The sequence below is a fragment of the Balaenoptera ricei genome, chromosome 15 (genome assembly GCF_028023285.1).
Source record: "Balaenoptera ricei isolate mBalRic1 chromosome 15, mBalRic1.hap2, whole genome shotgun sequence".
Lineage (NCBI taxonomy): Eukaryota > Metazoa > Chordata > Mammalia > Artiodactyla > Balaenopteridae > Balaenoptera > Balaenoptera ricei.
In genome coordinates this window covers 16799670-16823377 of record NC_082653.1, presented here as the reverse complement: position 1 = coordinate 16823377, position 23708 = coordinate 16799670, and the positions used below count along the sequence as shown (strand labels likewise).

Genomic DNA, 23708 nt, shown 5'->3' with positions numbered 1-23708 from the left:
TGAAGATGGGGAGGGATTGCATTACTGCAGTGGCATCAGGGCAGGGGTGGCCTTGGCTATTTTCTGCAGCCTTTTGAGGGGAAAGGGCAAGTTTAAGCACTGCCGATAGCCATGTCAGTTGGTACAGCTCGTTACACTAATTTAGTAGATAGGTCAAAATTAACCCAGCACTCCCACTTGCAGGAGTTTATCAGACAGAAACACTTGCCCAAGGTCACAGGATATTAACATGAAGATGTTCTCTGCGGCCTCGCTTAGAATTACTGCGATTTTGGTAACAGTTTGAATGTCCATCAGCAAAGGAACAGTGAATAGGAAATAGGAATGAGAAACTAATCCCACAGTATACAATGTGATACAGATGTTTTTTAAAATGTTGTATGTGTTGACATGGAAAGCTGTGTGTGAGGGAAAAAAAGTGAGTTGCTGAACAATATGTATAGTACGGCCCATTTGTCTGGGGGGAAAATGGATGTGATATGTAGATGAGGGCGCAGACAAAAGCCTGGAAGGAGAATCACCATTTCGTTAACAGCAGTTACCCCTGGCAATGAGATTGAAGGTGGGTTGGAGGAGAAGCTTTCACTGTTTATTTCAAGGTCTTCCGTATGTTGGAATTCTTCCCTACAGTTTATGCAACACCATTATGTGGGTTTTTGTTTTTTTTTTTAAACTGGCTTTGCGAGTGTGTGGGAGGAGGGATGTAGGGGAGGAGGAGCTTGGCAGAGCAGGGGCAGCTCTGTCCGGAAAGGGGCAGGACCCGGGGCTCTGCCCTGGTTTGCTTGGTGCCCTTGGCCAGCCGCCACTTCTGTCGGGGCAGGAGCCAGACACCTGCCACTGTGTGTTGGCGGAGGCCAGGAATGAGGTGTGCAGGGTTCCTCCAGAGCACATTAGAGCAGCCAGTTTCTAAGGCACTAGGACGACTGGGAAGTTATTGACATTTTAATAAAAAGGCAGCGAAGGAGGCAGCATGGAAGTCAGACTCTTGAGTTGCCTGCTAAGAAGGGGGCACTGGGCGGAGGTTTTCTCACCTGTCCAGCAGGCCAGGCCCTACCCCTGCCCTGAGTTAGAACCCTTGGTCTGGGCAGCTTCAGATCAAGCAGGAGAAAGCCTGGGGCGAGCTGAGCCCTGGTGCCTGAGCCTCAGTTCTCCAAAAGGCAGAGCGGGGCATGGGTCTCAGCTCAGCCATGGTTCTCCTCCCAGGACGGTGCCCAGGCAGTGCAAGACCAGGTGAGCTCTGTGCCCCGGCTTTGGCTCAACACAAGAGAGTGCCAGAGGTATCAGGTGATGAGGCTGGCTCCCGAGGGAATGAGCTGCCCCTCCCTGGATGGATCCACGATTGGGCTAATCCCAGAGGCGGGTGGTCCCCATCAGGGAGAGCTGTGCAAGACAAGCCCTTTCCATGGTCAGTTCTCCAGGTTCTAAGAGAAAGGGCAAGTGACTCCGCTGATGGAATCAGGGAAGGCTATGTGGGAGAGTCAGCATTTGAGCTGGAATTGGAGGCGGGGATCGGTGGAGGGGGGCGGAGGGAAGATTTCAGAGAGTGAAATGTGACAGTGTTAAAGGGACTTCAGAGTTCCTCCCTGTTAGGCAGAACACACACCGTCATCACCAATTCACATGAGGCTCAGGGAGCTGGAGTCGCTTGCCCAAGGTCACACAACTTAAGCTGTGCTGTACCTTTTTCAAAAGGGTCCCCAGGGCAGGGCCCCGTGGAGGAGCCAGTGGGAGCAGCCAGCTTCGTGATTCAGGTCCAGCGGTTAATTAGTAACCGGAAAGCCCTGCAGCCGGTTCCCAGCCAGCAGGGCTGGGAGGTTGAACTTCAGCTGGTTTGGGAGCCTGAGCGAGTGGGTGACAGGTCGCTCCTGACCAGGAAGGTTGTTCGACAAGTCAGGGTTGGGTTTCAGGTCAGAGGGACCATGCAGAGAGGCCGGAAGGCAGAGCTGGGCACGGGGCTGCTGCCCAGGACCTGAGCTGGGATCCAGCGTTCTCAGGTGAGCGGCTCAGCCGTGAGCAGGGCACCTGCCGGCCGGCCTGTTGGTCTACCAAACTGGGGAACTAGTTACCTAGCTAATTTCCTTTCTAACTACCCTATTGACTTCCTTTCCTTCCTAACACCCTCCTTGCTAACTCCCTTCCTTCATTTTTTCTATCATTTCCCTCCTCCCTTCCTTCTTCTTCTTCTTTTTTCTTTTTTTTTTTTTGTGGGATCTTTAGTTCCCCAATCAGAGATCGAACCCAAACCCCCTGCAGTGGAAGTGTGGAGTCTTAACCACTGGACCGCCGGGGAAGTCCACCTCCATCCCTTCTTTGCTCCTTTCCTTCCTTCCCTCTCAACTAATTCTCTGCCTTCTCAGCTGCCTAATTTTCTTTCTTCCTAACTAACCCATTTAATCCTAACTTCCTTCCCACTAACTTCATTCCTTTCTTTTCTAAATTCCTAACTTCTTCCTGAAATTCCAGGCCATGGGCTTTGGAGTCAGACTGCCTGGGTTCAAAACCCAGTTATATCATTTACTACCTAGATGTCTCAGTCAAGTCACTTTGCCTCTCCGTGCCTGTTTCCTCCTCTTTAAAACAGCAATGATGATAGTTCCTAACCCATGGCACTGCAGGAACAGAATAAGACCCAGTTGGTATGCACTGTCATTGGTATGTCATTGCTAGGCACTGGGCAGGCAGGCTTGTAAAGGAATAAATGACAGTAGAGTGAAGACAGTGTAATAACAGAAGTGGGCACAAGGAAGGGAGCTAGGGTTCATGGCACTGGGGGTGGTCTGGCGGGGCTTCTGGAGAAGGCGAGTGAGGACAGATGCAAAGGTTACCTGAGCAGACCAGATTGGTCAGGGGAGTGTTCCAACAAGAGGGAGCTGTGTGACACCACCCGCACTCCCACTGCATTCAGCAGGTCCAGGGAGATGGGGGCAGGTCAGTGTAGTGATGGGGCAGAGGGATGCAAGTCTAGGCTGGGGCAAGTTAGGGGGAGGAACAGGCTGGAGGGTTCACGGAGGAGCTTGGACTACCCACCCCACCCCCCCGGGAGTTTGCAGGGGTCTCTGTAGGTCTGAAGAGTCGGGGAAAAAGTATCGATGTTCATTCAGCCTCTGGCCAGAAAAATCATAGGGCAGTGGTACCAGGAGAGAAAGATGCTGAGAGTTTGCTCAGGTGTGGGAGTCGCAGTCAAGGGGATGGGAGAGTGTGTTTGGGGGCAGCAAGCATGTCAAAGCTCCCACCAGGACTTAGTACCTAAGTATTAAGTGAACAGCAACACTTTGAGAATTTTTACACAGTGGTACAAAGATAAAAAAGAACCTAACCCACTGTCACCTTGGGTCATGTCCCTCCAGCCATTTTTTTGGTGGTTATGTGCATGTCTTTACTTTCTTTACAAAGATGGTATTCCTGGTCACCTACCATTTGGAAACCTGCTTTTTGCCTTGACCTTGTATCACATGTATGTTCCTGTTTTGATTCACATAGGCTTGTATACCATTTTTAAACTAAATTTATTTATTTTATTTATTTATTTTTGGCTGTGTTGGGTTTTCGTTGCTGCACGCGGGCTTTCTCTAGTTGTAGTGAGCAGGGGCTCCTCTTCATTGCGGTGCGCAGGCTTCTCATTGCAGTGGCTTCTCTTGTTGTGGAGCATGGGCTCTAGGTGCACGGGCTTCAGTAGTTGTGGCTCGCAGGCTCTAGAGTACAGGCTCAGTAGCTGTGGCGCACGGGTTTAGTTGCTCCACAGCATGTGGGATCTTCCCAGACCAGGGCTCGAACCTGTGTCCCCTGCATTGGCAGGAGGATTCTTAACCACTGTACCACCAGGGAAGCCCTTGTATACCATTTTTTAGCTGGGTAATTTTCCATTTTATGTATGTACTATAATTTATCTTATCAGTTCATCCCTTGATTCATTAGTCAAATAGGTACTGAGCACCAACCGCATTCCAGGTTCTGACCTAGATGCTGGAGATTCAACAGTGAACAAGAAAAGTCTTTGCCCTTGCAGAGCCGATGTTCTAGTTCAAGACAGAAAATAAACAATTAAAGAGTTGCAGGATAAGGTGTCAGAGAGTGATGTGTTACAAAGTAAAATATAAAGCAGAAAATGTGGATGGGGAACCGGTGGGACTTGTATTGCGGTGTGGCCAACCATCCTGGTTTGCCCAGGACTGTACTGGTTTAAGCACTGAAAGTATCACATCCCAGGAAACCCCTAAGTCCGAGACAAACCGGGACAATCAGTTATGCACAATCAGAAAAGTCCTCTCTGAGAGGTGATATTTTAGCAGAGACCTCTGTGATGTTAGTGGAAGCCAGCCATGCAGACATCTGGGGGAAGAATATTCTAAGCAGATGGAAACATAAGTGCAAGGGACAGGAGGCTAGAGGGCGCTCTGTGCGTTTGAGGAACAGCAAAAAGTTTCTAGCGTAGTGAGAGGGAGGGCCTGGAGACCTAGGTGGAGATGGAGATGGGAGCCGGCTCAGGTGGAATCTTGTTGACCGTGGTAAAGACTTTGGATCTGAATCCTAAGTGTGGTGGGAAGAACAATGGAGTTTTTGAGCAACAAAGTCACGTGATCTGATTTCCAGTTTTAAAGAGTCACTCTGGCTTTGGTGAAGAAAGATTGTAGAGGCTCAAGATAGAAATAGGGACACAGGCATATATACAATGGAATATTACTCAGCCATAAAAAGGAACGATATAGTGTCATTTGCAGAGATGTGGATGGACCTAGAGAGTGTCATACAGAGTGAAGTAAGTCTGAAAGAGAAAAACAAACATTGTGTAATATCGCTTATATGTGGAATCTAGAAAAATAGTACAGATGAACTTATTGGCAAAGCAGAAACAGAATTACAAATGTAGAGAACAAACTTATGGATAACAAGGAGGGAAGAGAGGGGTGGGATGAAATGGGAGATTGGGATTGACATATATACACTACTATGTATAAAACAGATAAGTAATGAGAACCTACTGTATAGCACAGGGAACTCTACTCAATGATCTGTGCTGACCTGAATGGGAAGGAAATCCAAAAAGGAGGGGATATATGTATACATATAACTGATTCACTTTGCTGTAGAGAAGAAACGAACCCAACATTGTAAAGCAACTCTACTCCAATAAAAATTAATAAAAAAAAAAAAAAAGAAATAGGGACACAGTAGGGATGCTAGGGCAATAATCCACGCAAGTGATGATGGTGGCTCAGGACAGGTTGCAGTAGTTTCTGGATATATTTTGAAGGTGGAGTCTAATGGGATTTCACGGTGGAATGGAGGAGGGATGAGGTTGCAGAGTTTCTAGAATGAATTCCGAGTTGGTGGCTTGAACTTTTGAGTAGGTGGTAGTACCATTACTGAGATGGATGTCAGAGGGAGGAGCAGTCTGGGGCAGAGTGGAAGGAATCAAGGTCAAGACTTTCATTCTGGACACGTTAAGAGTGAAGCGCCTCTAGGCATCTAACTAGTGAAGTGTTGGAGAAGCCAGAGTCAGGAGAGAAGCAGAACTAGAGAGATGAGTTTGGAAATTGTGGCGTTTAGTCGACACTTAAAACCATTAAACTGGCTGTGGTCAACTGGGGAACAAGTATAGATAGAGGCCGGGCCAGTGTTTCAGGGTAAAAAAGAGGGGAATCCAGTGGAAGATCTGAAGAAGGAGCAATCCACGAGACAGGAGGGAAACCGGGAGATCCTCAAGCCAGCTGTGAAAAGCAGGTTATGTCCTCAGAGACACTGACTTAGATGAGGACAAAGAATCCATCGCTGGCTCTGGCACAGGAGGTCATTGGTCCACTCTTTTGGAGGCATGTTGGGATGACAGCCTCTTTGGAATGGGTTCAAGAGAGAAAAGGAGGAGGAGAGGGGACTAAGTCCAGACAACTCTTTCAAGGACTTTAACTGAGAAGGGAACATAGCAGTGGGACAGTCTCTCAAGAGGGATGTAAGTTCCAGAGAGGGAGCTATTACAGCCGGCGGGTATTCTGAAGCGCCCTACGGTGGGACACTGAGGTTATGATTATTTTCATTATTGTTTTCCTGTTCTAAGCAGTGCTCCTAAATGAAGGCTGCATCAGTGTCTTGTCATTGAAAAGAAATGTCCTCGTTCTGGGCATTTGTTTTGCCAACATGATATCCTGTCCATCTGTGTATTGGTTCAACATTTCTGTTCTTAAAAAATGGAGAGCTCTGATACAGTTCTTGGGTTTTCCTTGTATGACACCCCCACTTCGGAGCCCACAGAGAACCCCCAAGGCCACTGGGCTTAGGTCCCTCCCTGACCAACCCCCTCAGCCCCAGCTGCACAGATATCCACCCTGTGGTGAACTACAGAGGTCTGGGTGTGGCATGTGGTAACCACACAGAAAGTTCCAGAAGGGCAGGAGCTGTGTCAGGCCCTGTCAACTGCTTCATTCCCCAGAACACCCCATATAACCTCTGTGAGAGAGAGGAAGGGACCCTATGAGTACCTGATTATCGCACCAGGCAGCAAGGCCTTCATGCACCAGGGTGCCACCGGGACCCTGCTTCCTGGCTCTTACACAGCCAACCAGCCCTGCCCTGGAGACAGCAGCCAGAGCCCCGGAGGGCCGGCAGGGAAAGGCCCAAAGGGCCAGGTGTTCAGCAAAGACCAAGGCCACGCTGACTGAACCAGACACCCAGGCGCTGAAACACCTGCGGGTTCTTGGGAGGCAAAGGGCTCTCGGCTGCCACGGTGAGGTCTCTGGAACCTCATCTTCAGCCCTAGATGGTCTGCACCAGGCCTTGGTAGGCCCGGGGGAACATGTCTCCTCACAGACAGGCCCCCTACACACACACACACACACACACACACACACACACACACACACACACACATACAACACACACACACAATTTACTGATATACACCGATATGAACACAGACTCACAATGACGACTGTCACACACAGGTATCACACAGACTCACACTTACACACATACACACAGCACGTTAACATATATAGAGGTACACACTGCCATGTCCACACACTACACTACACAGAGACTCACTGAAGCACATCTCCACACAGTGAGAACAGAGAGTCACAGATGTACAGACACACCGACAAAATTATACAAACGTGGTCACACTGATGCACAAATACCCTGACATACAGGGACACACTGATACACCAGACAGACAGACACACGGACACACATTTCTGCACGAAACACCTGCACACACACTCCTTGCCCCACACGCTCACACGCATTCTAACAAGCCCCAGCGTCGCCCGGGCTCTCCGGCAGCTGTCGCTCACCCCATTCCACCCACACCCCCCAGGGGGAGGCGATGTCCCCAAGGGAACAGAGGTCTTCGGTCCCTTCTTAAGCCCCGCTGGCTCCCGTGTGACATCAACAGCCCCCTTGCTGCGGCCGGGAGTTCCGAGCTGGGTGCCGGGGCCGGGCCGGCGCCAGGCACAGACACTTCGGCCCTTGTTGGGAGAACAGAGAGAGGCTCTCTTGTCTGCTGCCCATCCTCCGGCTCCAACCACTGGTTCTCCCAGCGGCCTCTCCTCAGGCTGCGCAGGTACGTGGGGCTGGGGAGGCCGGGGCCTGGCAGAGGGGCTGTCAGGGCCAGGCCAGGGGGGCGTGTGGGCTGCCTGTGGGAGCACAGGCACGGGGTCCTGGCTGAAGCCAGGCCGCACTCCCTACCTGGGCAGTTCTGTGGCTCACTCTCTCAGGGCTTCACAGGGCTGGGCCATTCCCTCGCTTCCCCTGTGGTCACTTTCTCAGCTCCCAGGAAGGCCAGGGGGTGATTGCTCCAGGGATCCCTTTGTAAAGACGGGTGGTCTCTACTGCAGCCCAGGTCCCACAGTAGGCCAAAGCTGTGCTCCTGGGATGTACAGTGCCCAGCAGCCCCCATGAGCAACTGGGTTCCCAGGTGAGATCTCGGTTCTTGGCCTTGATCTTCCAAGCAGGGATAGGGCTATGGGGTCCTGGGCACGCTGAGCCAGGGCCTGGACATACCGGCCTCCTCCACCCTGCAGGCTGGGGGCAGGGAAGACATATGCTCCTGGCCACAGAGACCGTTGGTCACACTCTCCACTGTTTCATCTCAAAGAGACATAGGTCAGTGGGTCTGTCCATGGCTCTGGCCCAGGGTCCCCAGGGCAGCTGCCCTTCCAGGGACATTAGGTGGAAGTCTCTGTGGCAGAGAGATAATAGTCAGCACAGAGCCCAGCCCGGGGCTGTCCACAGGGATCCAGGGTTGCAACATGCCTGTATGGGATCTGCGGGAGCCCAGCCTGCCCCTCACAAGCTGCGGGACCCTAGGCAAGTCCCTTTCTGGGCCTCAGACTCCCCCCGCAGTGAAATGGGGGGAAGGGTTCAGACTTCATGCTCTGCAAGAGTCCTTCCAGCCTTGGCCATCCCAGATATCCAGAGTTGCCCTGACTCACAAGGATCTTGCTGCCCTGGCTGTCCTCAAACCTTGAAAAGACTCAGCCTAGGAGGGGCCACTCCTGACCATCCTCCCTCTCTCCCTCCTGAGACGTTTGATGGGAGAGGCTGGATCCAGGGGATATCATTTCTTGTCCCACGCAGGGGTTACTGGCCTCGGGCAGGTGTCTGGGTTGGGGAAGGGTGGAGAGGGCAGCGGTGCCTAAGGCCCCAGACAGGTGACACTAATTCTCCAACATCAGCTCTCTCATCCTGCTTCTCCTTGTGTCCCCAGAGCCCACCTGATCACTGTTACAAGATGGACTCTAGCCTGGCTGGGACCCCCAGTCTGCAGGTGAGTGGGTCTTGGTTCCCCCACCCACCACCGGAGGGGGCTCACTTCTTCCCAAGGCTGAGGAAATCCCTGGAAGTCCCAGTCAGCCGGTGGGCGGTCCCAGGACTGGGGGTGCCCACAGGGATCACTGTGAGCCCACAGAACTGGGCCGTTTGCAGGGTAAAGAGAGAAGAGACTTGGGCAAGGGCTTCAAGAAGTAAATGGGGTAGAAAATCATGGGATTGGACCTGAGGACACCTGCGTTCTCATGCCAGTGGGGCATCCTGGAAGTCCTTGGATGGCTCTTCTCTGGGCTTCAGTTTCCTCACGCTCACATTTGGTACAACGGCCAGCAGCCTCCCAAGGCTGTTGTGTGAAGCAGGTGAGATGGTGGGTGGGTTGGCAGGTGGATGGAAAGAAGGAAGGGAGAAAGGGAGGGAGGGAAGAAGCTTAGTAGAGATATTGGAAAAGCAGCAGGGCTTGGACCAGGGGAAAGAGAGGGGGCCAAGGAGTAGGGACCCTCTGATTTTAATCACTTCTTTCTTTAAATGTCTTTAGCCCCCAAGGGCCAATGGGAATATCAACCTGGGGCCTTCGGCCAACCCAAAGTGAGTTCTCATCTCTCATATAAATTTCCTCCCTGGCTCCCCTCATACCTGGCTCCCCCCTCACCTTGGGAATATAATCCAATTCTCTGGTCCAGCGTCAAGATCCTCTGCCATCTGGGCCTAGGACCGGCCCCTAGCTTCATCTCCCACTAATTCCCCAGCCTCTGCCCATGCTGAGCCCTGTGGCTGAAGTATCCCCCCAAAGTCTGCATTACTAGCAGCTCCCCACCCTCCAGGCACTTCTCAGTCTTTGGAGGTCAGATTCCTTTGCCTTCTATGCTGTTGCGTCTGGTTTTCTCCCGACCTTGTCTGTTTTTACTCGATTGTGAGATCCCCAGGGGCAGGGGCCAGTCTTATAAGACCCTCTTGGCTGGGAGAACATGGCATTCTTAGAAAGCTCCCTGCCTTCTCCAGCTTCAAAGTTAAAAAGAAGCTCTGATTTGAACTAAAGCATCAAGTTTCCCAAGCTTGCAAATGCTGACCCGTGTTTCTCCCTCGTCCCCCAGTGCCCGGCCCACCGACTTCGACTTCCTCAAAGTCATTGGTAAAGGAAACTACGGGAAGGTGAGTGACCCGTGAGCATGGAAGGCCTGGGTCTCCCCTTCTCCGGCCTCTTCTGCCCCCTGCTGTTACTTGCACATGCAGAGAGGGAGCTTACAACCTGCAGAATCATGGGCGCAGGGCAGGGGCTGGAGGCCTGCACTGCCACCGAGAAATACAAAGCCTGGAGGAGTAGTCACCCACGGGTTCTGCATTCGTCTTTCTGCTCAGGTCCTACTGGCCAAGCACAAGTCCGACGGGATGTTCTACGCAGTGAAGGTGCTACAGAAAAAGTCCATCTTAAAGAAGAAAGAGGTACCAGGGCTTGGACCCAGGCATCTCCTCTCTGCTTCTTGACGGCCCCGCCCCCAGCCTCAGGTGGCTTCCAAAGATGGGTCCCAACTCTGGGCACAGAGGTGACCCAGCAGGGGGGCCAGGTGGTGCCCAGGATGCTGACCCTTCCCCAGGAAGGCAGGCTAGCCACCTTACCCCAAGGGCCTGCAGGGGACCCGGCCCGGCCCTCTGCCTTCCCCTAAAGATTCAGGGCTCCATGGTGGACCAGTCCTCTGCTCTGTTAGGTGCCAGCCTCCCCATCTGTGCAACGTGGGGGGTCACACTTCAGGCTCTCCAAAGGCCCTGCAAGCTCCAGCCATCTGGGAGTTCTAGATACTTCTGCTGACTTGAGTCTCTATTTTTTTTTTTTTTTAAGAGAAGGGCTCTTTTTTTTTTTTTTTAATTAATTTATTTATTTATTTATTTATTTTTGGCTGTATTGGGTCTTCGTTGCTGCGCGTGGGCTTTCTTTAGTTACGGTGAGCAGGCTTCTCATTGTCGTGGCTTCTCTTGTTGTGGAGCACGGGCTCTAGGCATGCAGGCTTCAGTAGTTGTGGCACGTGGGCTCAGTAGTTGTGGCTTGCGGGCTCTAGAGCTCAGGCTCAGTAGTTGTGGCGCACGGGCTTAGTTGCTCCGCGGCATGTGGGATCGTCGCGGACCAGGGCTCGAACCCGTGTCCCTTGCACTGGCAGGCGGGTTCTTAACCACTGCGCCACCAGGGAAGCCCTGACTTGAGTCTCTTAACACCAACTCCATGAGAAGGACAGAGCGGGCCCTGAGAGAGAACTGAATGTCAAGTTGGAGGACTCAGGAGAGGGAATTAATGCTAACAAGGACATCGAAGGGCAGGTGTCCTTCAGAAAGCTGAAGGAGGTGGCCTTGCAGCTGGCCTTGAAGATAGGATTCTGATGGTCTGACAATGGCATCCTGGCAGGGGAACAGCAATCAAGGCTGAATGTGGATAGCGCTCAGCTTCTTCCCTCTGCAGGATTGTCCTTGGGACTCATTTATGCGGTATTCACATAGCTTTGCTTACTGTCCCAGGGAGGCGGGCGGGGCATTTGGATCCAGGGCTGGAGGTGCACCCACGTGGACTGGTTGGGGATGAGGTGGACCACACAGAGTCCTGGATGCTAAGCAAGGAGCCTGGGCTTGGCTTTCAGGGCAGTGAGGAGCCACGGTGGGTGTTTGAGCAGGGGCACGAGAAGGTCTTGGGTGGGGTGGCCGTGTAGGCGGTGACACGGCCCGTCTGTGTGACTCTGCAGCAGAGCCATATCATGGCGGAGCGCAGCGTGCTCCTGAAGAACATGTGCCACCCCTTCCTCGTGGGCCTGCGCTACTCCTTCCAGACGCCGGAGAAACTCTACTTTGTGCTGGACTATGTCAACGGGGGAGAGGTGGGTATAGGTCCACCTGGCGCCTTCCCTGCCCGGCTCTCAGGAGGAGCTTTCCATCCCACATGCTCATGGTGCCCCAGGTTCTGGAACAATCTCCCCTCATCCTTACAACAGACCCATTCTGCAGCTGAAAAAAACCGAGGCTTGGGCAGGTAACTCACTTGCTCAAGGCCACTCAGCCTGTACCAGGCAGGGACAGGATTTGAAGGCGGGTCTATCTAACTCCCAGCCATTATCATTACTTGACTTCCACGCAGAGCTGCCCAGAATCCCTTCAGTGGACCTGGGAAAAGTCAATGTTAGAGGAGCTCTGTGGTCAGTATTTTTAATGCCCCCATCTTACACCAAAGACCACTGCATGGGAGTGACCAGTCCCTGTGGGAATGATGTGAGGCCACCTGGTGACCCAGAAGCACAGCTGGGATAAGCTGGGCTCCCTCTTCTGCCTCTCTGAGCAAGATGACAAGATGGCCCTTCTCAGTGACCCCAGATTTAACCTGTGTGACCTCATGCTCTTTAGCCTGATGCCAAGAGGGAAGTTTTTGTCCTGCATCCCTAAATTCCCTGGTGGAGGTAAAGGGCTTTCTTTGTCAGCCAAATGGACCAAAGCAACTGGCCCAGGAGCAGATCTAATCCAGGCTCAGTTTGACCATCATAATCATTTTATCACCTGGGTTGGAGGAAAAGCACATCTTTGACACACCCAGGTTCACATCACATCTCTGCCAGTTACAGTACGTGACCTTGGGCAAGTCACCTGACTGCTCTGACTCTTCCAGTTTCCTTTTCTGTGAAACTGGCCTCCTACTTGATACCTGGAAGGTAGTCAGGAAGATGAAAGGAGATTAGAGACGTGAAAGGGTTTGGCTGGAGGCTGAAACTCAGTAGGTGCTCCATCCCTGCTAATTCATCTTTCTTGCTGACACCTTGCCCGCTCTGTGGGGCAGGGGCCAGCATGCCCTTCTTTGTATGAGGACATTGCAGCTTAGAGAGTGGGTCACTTGGCCAGCTGTCCCCCACCCCACACTCGAGGAGCTGGAGCCCCCCAGGAACCCGCTCACATGTCTCCTCCCCCTCCAGCTCTTCTTCCACCTGCAGCGGGAGCGCCGGTTCCTGGAGCCCCGGGCCCGGTTTTACGCCGCCGAGGTGGCCAGCGCCATTGGCTACCTGCACTCCCTCAACATCATTTACAGGTGAGGCCTGCCTGTGGCTCAGAGCTAGGCCTGGCCCTTCTGCCCCCACAGCCAGGCGTTGTATGGACCCCCAGATCCTGCTGAAATCCTGGTGAACTTGGTCCTCTGTCTGAGGAGGAGGGCCCGCCAGCGAGGGGAAGCCTCCTCCTTCCTGGGATTGAGCGCCCATCCTCCTCGGGCTCTCCCTGTGCATCTCTGCGTCTCCATGAACAGTCCTCTTGCAGGACCCCGGTCCCCAGCTCACATCACTAAGCAGCTGTGACATCACAGCGCCCTTTTCTCTCATTTTCTGCAGGGACCTGAAACCAGAGAACATTCTTTTGGACTGCCAGGTTGGTGGGTATGTGTGTGTGCGCGTGCGCGTGTGTGCTGTGTGCCCATGAGTGTGTGTGCACGCATTGTGCATGCGTGCCTGTGGCTAGGGACGCATTCAAGTATGTGTGCGCATGTGTGCCTATGCCTGTGTACACACGTACCCGCATATATGTACACACATGTGCGTTATGTGTACACGTGGCTACGTATCCATGTGCATGTATGTGTATACGGGGTGGGGGGCAGGGGTGGAGCCCTGTGGAGGCTCGAGGATTTTGTAGTCCTTCCGTGTCATAGACTGCGTTCCCTGGAAATAGACTCTGAGATGGAGCACTGGGTGCAGAAGTCTCCTGGGGAACGCTCTCAAGAGATCCACGCTTAAGGGGGTGAGGAGGCAGGGCTGGGCAGAGGAAGAAGCTCACCTGCCCTGTGGTTGCAAGTGAGGCCTCCTCAGCTGATCTGACAGGGGTGGGGTGGGCCTGAGCTGGGATGGCTCTTCAGAACTGTTCCAAACTGAGGCAAGGAGGCTGGGCATCTGTGCCCCTACATTGACCAGTCATTGGATGGGGATTGCCCCTTGAGAGGGGGCATGACTTTGGATGAGGGCAATGGCCCAGCATGGGGGGATGGGCGGGACAGCTCCTAAAGGGGGGATCTGGACAGAGCCCCGCAGCATCCACTCACTGCTCTACCAACCACCCTCTCGCTCAGCTGCCACAAGGCGTGCTTGCTGGGTCCCCAGCCCTCTGTTAAGGGGGCTGCTGCCACTACGCCCCTCCAGCGAGAACATTCTGGAACTGCTGCTGTTGTAGGTTGTCGATCTGAGTTTGTGATGAGCTGGGGATAGACAGTGCAATGCCATCTCCCCACCTGGCCCCTCTGCTGCTCTTAGGATCCAGATTAGAAGCACTGAGTCTCTGAGTGGAGCCGCCAGCCCGTGCCTTTGCCAGGGACATCAGACCCCACGGTCGCTGCCCCAGATGTGGCATCCAGGCTTTGGGGATAGACCTGGGTATACCTTTGGCTCAGACCACCCTCCCACCCCTGCCCTCCCTCCACTATAGGGACACGTGGTGCTGACGGATTTTGGCCTCTGCAAGGAAGGTGTAGAGCCCGAGGAGACCACGTCCACGTTTTGTGGCACCCCCGAGGTAAGCTAAACCTCCTGGGAGGGGCAAGGCTGGGAGTGGATGAGGCCACAGCTCCTGATTAGGGCCACCAGGTTATACCAGAGGGACTCACTTCTTCCACCCAAGCACTTTCCCGAGCTGGCTGTACACTCAGCCTTGGTTCCCTCCTCTGTGTCATGGGGGCAACAGCTCTAGGGGCTGCTGGGACCCGGCTGGTGAAACTCTGCAGCAGTGCTGTCCGATAGAAATAGAAACAGAAATGCAAACCATATATGCAATTTAAAAATTTCCAGCAACCACATTTAAAAAGAAAAAAGAAAGAGGAGAAATCAATTTTAGTAATATATTTTATTTAACCCAGCACAGGCAAAATAGTATCATGTCAACATACAATCAACATAAAATTGTTGAAATATTTTATTCTTTTTTTTCTAACTAAGTCTTTGACCTGGTGTGCCTTTTATACTTATGGTCCCTCTCAGCTCAGATCAGCCACATTTCAAATGTTCGGCAGCCATGCGTGGCTAGTGGCTACTGTATTGGACAGCACTGCCCTACAGGGTGAAGTCCATGTGCCACAGGAGGCCCTGGCCTGACAGTTAAGATCGAGGTTTGCAAGGGTAAAGACACTGGTCTACCTCCTTCTTCCAGCCACCAAGATCCTGGAGGGTTAAAATTTGTGAGTCTCAGCAGTAATTCACATAAATCTCTCTGTCCTGCCAAGGCCTCCCTGCAGCTTTGGGGTTAAAAACCTTTCCTTAAACTCCTTAAACTCCTTGGACCTTGGGCCCAAAGGGTTTCCCAGCTGCTTGGACAGATGTCTGGATTGGGGGTGGGGGACTGAGGCTGTGAAGGGCTGGCAAGTCCTCCCAAACTGGCATGGGACAGGAATTTAGCTTTTGTTTTTCTCCATGCGCTTGAAAATCTGGGTCTCAGATTTCAGCTGTCTCCTCAGTTTGGTTTTAGGGGAGCTGATGGACAGACGGCCTCTCTAAGCAGGAGCTATTGTCTGTGTTTGGGTATGGCAGGGCGTCCACGGACAGAACTGGCCTCCCAAAGCCTAAAAGCCCAGCCGACACTTCCTTGGACACTGCTGGGGCGAGGAGCAGGGGATACGGCACCTTGGATGGTGTCGGAGACACGTGGCCCTGACAAGTCTCTTCCATGACTCAGCCACTGCCATGGTGCTGGGAGCACAGACAGGAGTAACCACAGTTGCTCCCATTGTTCAAGGGGTAACACATATGTTAGCATGTGTCCTTAACACAGCCCCTAGGGAGGGATTCTGCGGTCCCATTATGTGGATGAGGAAACCAAGGTTCTAGGAGGTTCAATGACCTGCTTGTGACCACACACCCAGTAGGGCTCAGGTCTGCGTAATTCCCTGCCCCTCTCCATACGCACAGTCTCCCGAAGTGGCTTTGTCTGTTGCTGAGACCCCTTTCCTCAGTGGCAGAGACACCAGGCTAAGAGGCCACCAAGCCCTCGGGTTTGGCAGGAAGCACAGCTCTGCCTCAGGTTCTCTCCTTGCGCAAGGCACAGATACAAGGCACGCATTCAGCTGTCAGGAGGAACTCAAGCGCCACCTCCTCTTTCCTGACTCCTTTCCATTCATCTGTTACTAAGATTTCCAGTGCAAGCATGTGCCACACTGACTTACACTTTATCCGTTAGTCTTCCCACTGCCCCATGAGTATTCCCAGGGCTTTCCTAGTCCCAAGACACTGATTGGATGCTTTTGAGCAAATTCGATAAAGGCACCCACTTTGGGCAGAAAAATGCCCAAAAAATTCCCCTTTAAATATATGTCAGTTGGGACTTCCCTGGTGGCACAGTGGTTAAGAATCCACCTGCCAATGCAGGGGACATGGGTTCGAGCCCTGGTCCAGGAAGATCCCACATGCCGCATAACAACTAAGCCCACGTGCCACAACTACTGAAGCCCGTGCACCTAGAGTCCATGCTCCACAACAGGAGAAGCCACCGCAATGAGAAGCCCACGCACTGCAGCAAAGAGTAGCCCCCACTTACTGCAGCTAGAGAAAGCCTGCACAGAAACAAAAACCCAACATGGCCATAAATAATAAATAAGTAAATTTTTAAAATAAATAAATATATGTCAGTTGTCAGATGCACCCCTATACTAGGGTTATGGCTTGGTAAGTTGATCATAGCCAGGCTTGCAGCCCCCTTTACCCATTTGGCTGGTACTTTTGTGTGGTGCACAACACATACAACTGTACAGGGCAGTCCTGCCTGATCTCCTCTATGTCCCTAGCACACTGGCAAAGAGCCCCACGCAAATCAGGTCTTTGACAAATGGATGCTGAATAAACATATGCACAGACAAGTAAATAACACAGCAGGATCAACCGCTGTTGAGCTTTTCCTCCAAGTGCCTTGCTTACAAATGGGGAGACGGAGGCTGAGTGTCTTTCAGATAAATGTATTTCCCCTCAACAGTACCTGGCTCCAGAAGTGCTTCGTAAAGAGCCTTATGATCGGGCAGTGGACTGGTGGTCCTTGGGGGCCGTTCTCTACGAGATGCTGCATGGCCTGGTGAGTGGGGTGTAGCGGACTCTGGAAGAGATGGGGGTGGATCTGTCCCTTGTGTGGCCTCCTCAGGCTCCTTGAGGAACTGAATGAGCCACCACTCCTCTCCAAGCTGAAAAAAGATGTTGCCAAAGTGAATACAAGGATTAGATATATTTTTTCAATAAAGTCAGTTCCGCACTTTACAACATACCGTCTCACATGTTACTCCTGTGGTGCCTCCTGACTAGGAAACTGAGACCCAGAAAGGTCACAGTGCTGGGAGGTTGTGGAACCAGCCCCTGGACCCAATCCTAGGCTGCCTGCTCTTCTCATCTGAAAAATTACAACCTGTCTCAAAGGATGGTTGTGAGGCTGGGATGAAATGACAGGAAACTGTTAACTTTGCAAAGTGCAAAGTCGTTGCACAAGCTGGATTGAGAGACATGGGATAGAGGAGGCACCTGGGGGATCCACAAGCCTCACACTGGTAGGGAGAGACTTCTTGGCCTTCCCAACAGCCTGTCCGCGGTGCTGGATGCCCTTAGGTCTCTGTCTCGCTCCAATCTGCCACGTGAGCCATCGCACAGACACAGGTCTGGCTGAAGCCTTCCAGCTGCCCACTTTGCTCCAAGTGTCCCTGAGAACCGTGCCCACTTTAGCATGGATGATCCTCCCGTCTCTCTCTCACCAGCCGCCCTTCTACAGCCAAGATGTGTCCCAGATGTATGAGAACATTCTGAACCAGCCGCTACGGATCCCTGGGGGCCTGACAGTGGCCGCCTGCGACCTCCTGCAAGCCCTTCTTCACAAGGACCAGAGGCAGCGGCTGGGCTCCAAAACAGACTTTGTAAGTGACCTGCCAGTGGAACACTGGCCCCTCGTGGGGCTCTCAGCTTCCTGCAGAGGCAACCCAGAAGCAGTGACATGCATCCAGCTGTTTTCTAAAACCAGGCAACTGCTAATTCACACATTTGGAGATTCACAGCTGCTGCTGCATACTTATTTCCTTCATTCGAACACTTTTATTCAACCAGTATTTATGGAGCACCTACTATGTGCCAGGCATTGAGCTAAATGCTAGGGATTCGTTAGACTGGGCCTCTGCCCTTATTAAGTTTATGAGGGGAAGGCAGACAAACAAACACAAATTATTACAGAGTATGACAAAACGATAAGAGGCCAGACAGGAATTCAGGCAAGGCTTTCTTGGGACTTGTGCTATATAGCACGAGGGGGCAAAAGAAAGTAACAGGTGCCCTTGCTTGCTCTCTGAGGAGGGTGGACTCGTTCCTTAAATGGGGTGAGAGTAGGGGCAGATCTGTGGGTTGGGCAGGAGGGGTGGCTTAGGTGATCTGCCCACCCCCTTGGTGGTGTTGTGTGCAGGGCTCATGCCCGGTATCCTGCTTTTTCTCCCAGCACCTCAGAAGTGGCAGTTGGTTTTTGGCCTTTTTGTATCTTATGGTCCATAATTTTTCCCAACTGTGCATGCTCCCTAGAAGTTTGCTCTTCTAGCGTAGAAGTTGAGATGCATGGATTGTGAGACAGACTACGTGGGTTCAGATCCCCCCTCTACCAATTACTAGGTGCAGGAGCCTGGGCACGTGGCTAACCTCTCTCTGTGCGTCTGTCTCCCCATCTGTAATAACAGCACCCAGTTCAGAGCTCTTATGAAGATTAAATAATATATACAAACACTTAGGCTAGTCTCTGGCACGTAGTGCTTTTTCCTTTTTTTTTTTTTAAATTTATTTATTTATTTTTGGCTGTGTTGGGTCTTCGTTTCTGTGCGAGGGCTTTCTCTAGTTGCGGCGAGCGGGGGCCACTCTTCATCGCGGCGCGCGGGCCTCTCACTATCGCGGCCTCTCCCGTTGCGCAGCACAGGCTCCAGACGCGCAGGCTCAGTAGTTGTGGCTCACGGGCCCAGTTGCTCCGCGGCATGTGGGATCTTCCCAGACCAGGGCTCGAACCCATGTCCCCTGCATTGGCAGGCAGATTCTTAACCACTGCGCCACCAGGGAAGCCCACGTAGTGCTTTTTAAGTGTTTGTACAAACTGCCCTATATGCAAGATACTGTGAAGTGTAACAACACTTAGGGCATTTGCCTACCCATCCCTGGACAGCCTAAAGAACAGGGCTTTCATGAAGACAGGTCCCCTCCTTCCCAGAGGAAATTTGCATCTTAAAAAATATGTATGATTTTTAAAATAAGGTATACATTCCCATAGATCAAAATCCAAAGGATATTCAGAAAAAGTCCCTCCAGCCACTGAGTTTTTTCAATTTGGGGGCAATGAGTGTTACCAGTTTCTTGGGTGTTCGTCTGGAAATAGTTTGGATCTGGCTTTTTAGCAACCCCCCGGGGGGTTTTGATATGGAGCCAGAGAATCATTGAGAAACACAGATAGAGAGAGGGTCCTGCTGGAACAGGTGGAAGTTCGTGCCACCACTGGTTTGGATTAGTAGAGAAGTGGTGAATCACGCCCAGGGCTGAATCCTAAATTCTGGATCTTTGGGAAACTGCAGCTTTTCTTGGGGCTTTATTTCCCAAATCTTCCTTAGTGAGTCGATTTGCTCTATTTCTCTGGTTAGAATTCTGGAAGAGTCAGGATGCACTGAAGCAGAATGGGGGACAGGGGCTCCCCAAGATCCCCCGGGGCCCCCAAGAGCAGGTTCTGCTGTCTTGTTCACTGACATACCTCTACAGCCTAGTATGGTACAGAGTAGGTGCTCAGTAAATAGCTGTGGAATAAACAACTGCTACGAGGAGAAGGCTGGAGTTCGAGATAATGGCGAAGGGGAGAAGTCTAACTGCGGACACTCCTTTGTCCCAGAAAACCAACCAGAATGGCAAGTCACCTTCCTAGTGAAGAGTTTAGGGCTTGACAACCAGTTGCCAATAGAGTTGGAGCTCCGAGGCATGTGAGGTGGGGTGGGAACGCCAATGGAAAGGGCTACTTCTGATCAGTACCTTCTTCCTGCAGCTTGAGATAAAGAACCATGTATTCTTCAGCCCCATAAACTGGGACGACTTGTACCACAAGAGGCTGACTCCACCCTTCAACCCAAATGTGGTAAGAGGTCTTCACATTCTAGATTCTGGATTCCCAGGGCTGATGGAAGCTTGGAGGGTATCTGGGGAGGGTATCTGAGCCCGCTCTCTTTCTACAGATGGGAGAACCAAGGGTCCAAGAGGCTCAATGATTTGTCCAAGGCCACCCCATAAGTTAGAGGCAGAATTGGGTCTAGAGCCCAGAAGTCCTGACTGCCAGTTGAGCTCTGTGTGAGGAGCCAGGCTGCCACTTCTTTACTTTTAGCACCAATAACCCTCGTCGCAGCGCTCTTTACAGTTTTTAAAGCACTGTGTCATGGAGCACACCCAGACAGAGAGAAGCCCTGTAAAGATTTTCTTTCTATGTTTAGCTTTTTTCCTGATAATAAAAATGGCATGTACTCTTTCTAGAAAGTGTGTAAAACAGATGTTTAAAGCATCAAGGAGAAAAAGCTTATTATCTCGCTACCCAAGAGAAAGCACCACTGGCATGTTTCCTTCAAGTCTTTTCTATGTTTTTTACATAGGTCACACTTCATATATATAAATATCATCTCTCCCCTCTTTCTTTTTGCTAAAAACTATGTCATTATTTACTATGTCATATAAGACATTATAAGTATGATTTTAAGTGACTGTATAATATTTCAGCCCTATGTTGGCAACATATTCTACCACATTCCTAATGGTGAACTTTAGGTTATTACCATTTTTTCTTTATCATAATGGACTGATGAATAGCTTTAAGTGTATATCTATGCCCACAGTTGTGATTATTTCCTTAAGATGGATTCCAATTGGGGAATTACCAAGTCAAAGAATGTGAATGTATTTTTATTTATTTATTTATTATTGAGATATAGTTGACTTACAGTATTATATTAGTTTCAGGTGTACAACATAGTAATTTGATAATTTTATACATTATACTCCATACGAAGTTATTATAAAATATTACTATATTCCCTGTGCTGTCCATTATATCCTTGTAACTTATTTATTTTATACCTAGTAGTTTGTACCTCTTAATCCCCTTCACCTATTTTACCCTTCCTCCCACCCCTCTCCCCTCTGGGAACCACTAGTTTGTTCTCTGTACTGTATCTGTTGTGCACATGTTTTATGTCCTTGATTTATACTGCATTCATGTCACAATCTACTTCCTACCAGCAGCGTCTGGGGGGTTGGTGTGGAGCAGGTAGGGTACTGGGGTGGGGGATGGAGGAATTGATAGATTGTTATTGGACCTCATGGAATACAATGACCAATGTAAATGCATGGATAAGTGACAATTAAGTAAGGATGCCCCTGGGGCACTCAGAGGGCATCACTAACGTCTCTCTCATGGCTGTGGGCTCCTTTGGCAGCTCTGACCCCAGTGTTCCCTTCTTATCATTGTCTTATATTCACAGGCAGGACCTGCTGACTTGAAACACTTTGACCCAGAGTTCACCCAAGAAGCTGTGTCAAAGTCCATTGGCTGCACTCCCGACACTATGGCCAGCAGTTCTGGGGCCTCAAGTGCCTTCCTGGGATTTTCCTATGCACCGGAGGATGATGCCGTCTTAGATTGCTAGAAGAGAAGCACCTGTGAAACCACTGAAGCCAGCTTGTATCTGTAAGAATTACCTTCAGCTGCTAGTCACAGAGACCCAGAGTAACAATAGCTTAAATAAGATTTTTTTTTCCCAGCCCATAAAATAAGGGTGATGTTAGGTGGTCCAGGGCTGGTATGACAGGTCATCAGAGGCTTTCTGTATTTCTGCTCTGCCGTCCTTGGCAAGTGGCTTCTACTATTAGGATTATTATGTTATCATAAGATGGTGCTGGAGCTCTAACCACTGCTTCTGTGTGCTGGGCAGGGAAAAAGGAGGAAATGGCAAAAGGGCACCTTTATAGAGCTTCCCCAGCAGCCCCACCCAATGACTTCTGCTTGCATCTCAGTAGCCATCCACCCTACCTGTAATGGAGGTTGGGATATATGTCTGATTAACCGGGCACATTACTCCCCACAATAACACAGGGGTTCCAACACTAAGAGAGAAGGGGAGAGTGTTGGGTAGGCAACCAGCACCTCTTTACCAGAGGGTCTCTTGGTGTTTGGATTTTGATCTCAATGTGTAAAATGACGGAGATGTAACAAGCCTATAGGGTATCACCCAACACCCTCTAATTTTTCTATGTCGATGATGTCTTTCTTTGGGTGGGTGGATTGCACATTTGTTAGGTTTGTCTGCCTGGCATCTGAACCTCTTCCTATATTCAGGGAATCTCCTGTTTTATGAGCCATAATGAGAGGCAATAACTACCTCCACTTACAGTAGCTGAAAATACTAGATACTAACTTTCCCAGCCCCCCCTGCGGCTCGGGCCCAGGCATGTGGCCTCAGGATGCACCTGTGCCAGATTTTTGACTCAAGGAAGGAACTGGGAGCTCTCTTTCATGTGGTAGCTGCGGTAACAACACCCACAAAACTGAGTTCCTGGTGTAGAAGTGGCAACGATATAGCAATTGGTACTTATTGGCAGCATCAGTTTCCTCATCAGATCAGTGCTGCAGCATCATTCCTGTCATTCCTGGGAATCCTTGAGTCTTATTCTCTAGTTTTCTCAATGATTTTGAGAGATTCTGATCCTGTTAACCACTCCTTTTTTGCTTAACTGGTCAAAGTCAGCTTGAGAACATCTGCCTATGCTGAACCAGTTTCTGTGCTAGACTTTTTCAAGTCTCAGTTTTCATCAAAACAACCCCGATGTAGGAACTATCCCCTTTTTAACAATGAAGAAACAGAGTCAGAGAAGTTGTACCCTGCCTGGAGGTCACATAGCTAATAAGAGCCAGAGCTGGGACTTGGAGCCATATAAGCTGACTCTGGGGCTCTCACAGGTAACCTTTGTGCTGGTCTGCCTCTCACTCTGTTAAATCCAAGCAGAATGACTTTCAAAATCTCTAAGGAGAGCCAAGCCCGGTTATGGGAAACGGGGTCTTGAAGAGGAGGCGTTCAATTGGACGCTCATTGTCTGAGCCTGGCTGCCAAGTTCATGCTGTGCTCTACCTCACATGCCTCTGTATGTTTGGCAGGTCTAGGGCCATAGGGAGCCCAGGCTGGGGCTGGTACAGTCCTGGTGATTAGCCATTTCTAAAAGCAATTCTGATTGGACAGAATGTGAGCATATAACACCCCATGAGTCCAGGACACCCTGCACTTGCCTGATGGATCTTGCTGCCTTATTTCAGTGCAACAAAAGTCTTTTTCACAAGCTTGTGGTTCATCACCTACTTCATGGTGGTCTTATTAGCTTTCTGATTTGTGAACAAGAGAAAAACTTTCTTAACATCAGTGTGTGCTGGTGATTTTACTGCATTTTCCTCTTAACTCAGTCCCACTCTTTGCCTTACATTTTTGTTTACCCAGCCCCCTGCCCCAGGTTTATGGGGGATGAAGCTGGAAGACCATGGAAAACACACCAATGACACTGACACTGACCTACTGGGGATCAAAGCTGAGTCAAGAAGAGCTACTATTATCCTTTGATATGTGCTGTGAATTCTGAGAAACACTATGATTTGATTTCCATCTTAATACCGTCTGCTAATAGACAAATGTGAAATATGAGGGAGAGGCCAAAATCCCCCAACTTCCCAAAGCAAAAAGCAACAGAGCGTAGTTGTCAGAAATGTGATAGTATTGTCAAAGTATACAACCTGCTATGGGTTGTGAAACACGTAATGGTTCTATCTGCTCTAAGACTGTAAAATCACAAAATTTTCACCAGGATAGAAAATAAAAATGAAAAATTATGAATCTTGAATTGATCTGTTCAATATCAGAACAGATATGTTCACACCTCGGTTTATTGAGCACA

At 50.7% G+C, this 23708-nt stretch overlaps 1 protein-coding gene across 2 annotated transcripts; it reads left to right on the top strand.

The window, feature by feature from the left end:
- Positions 1-1816: 1816 nt before the first annotated feature.
- Positions 1817-23618, top strand: SGK2 (serum/glucocorticoid regulated kinase 2). Of its 2 annotated transcripts, none has more exons than XM_059896425.1 (14): positions 1817-1994; positions 8702-8761; positions 9299-9348; positions 9855-9912; positions 10120-10203; positions 11487-11618; positions 12699-12811; positions 13107-13143; positions 14191-14277; positions 16720-16815; positions 17483-17638; positions 19774-19863; positions 21254-21459; positions 23258-23618. In XM_059896425.1, exons 2-13 carry the CDS (start codon positions 8726-8728, stop codon positions 21416-21418), a joined length of 1104 nt encoding a protein of 367 aa, XP_059752408.1. In that variant the 5' UTR covers positions 1817-1994; positions 8702-8725; the 3' UTR covers positions 21419-21459; positions 23258-23618. The 2 variants fall into 2 exon arrangements, with proteins under 2 accessions (XP_059752408.1, XP_059752409.1); XM_059896426.1 differs by lacking the exon at positions 1817-1994 and adding an exon at positions 7390-7555.
- The last annotated feature ends 90 nt before the right edge of the window (positions 23619-23708 follow it).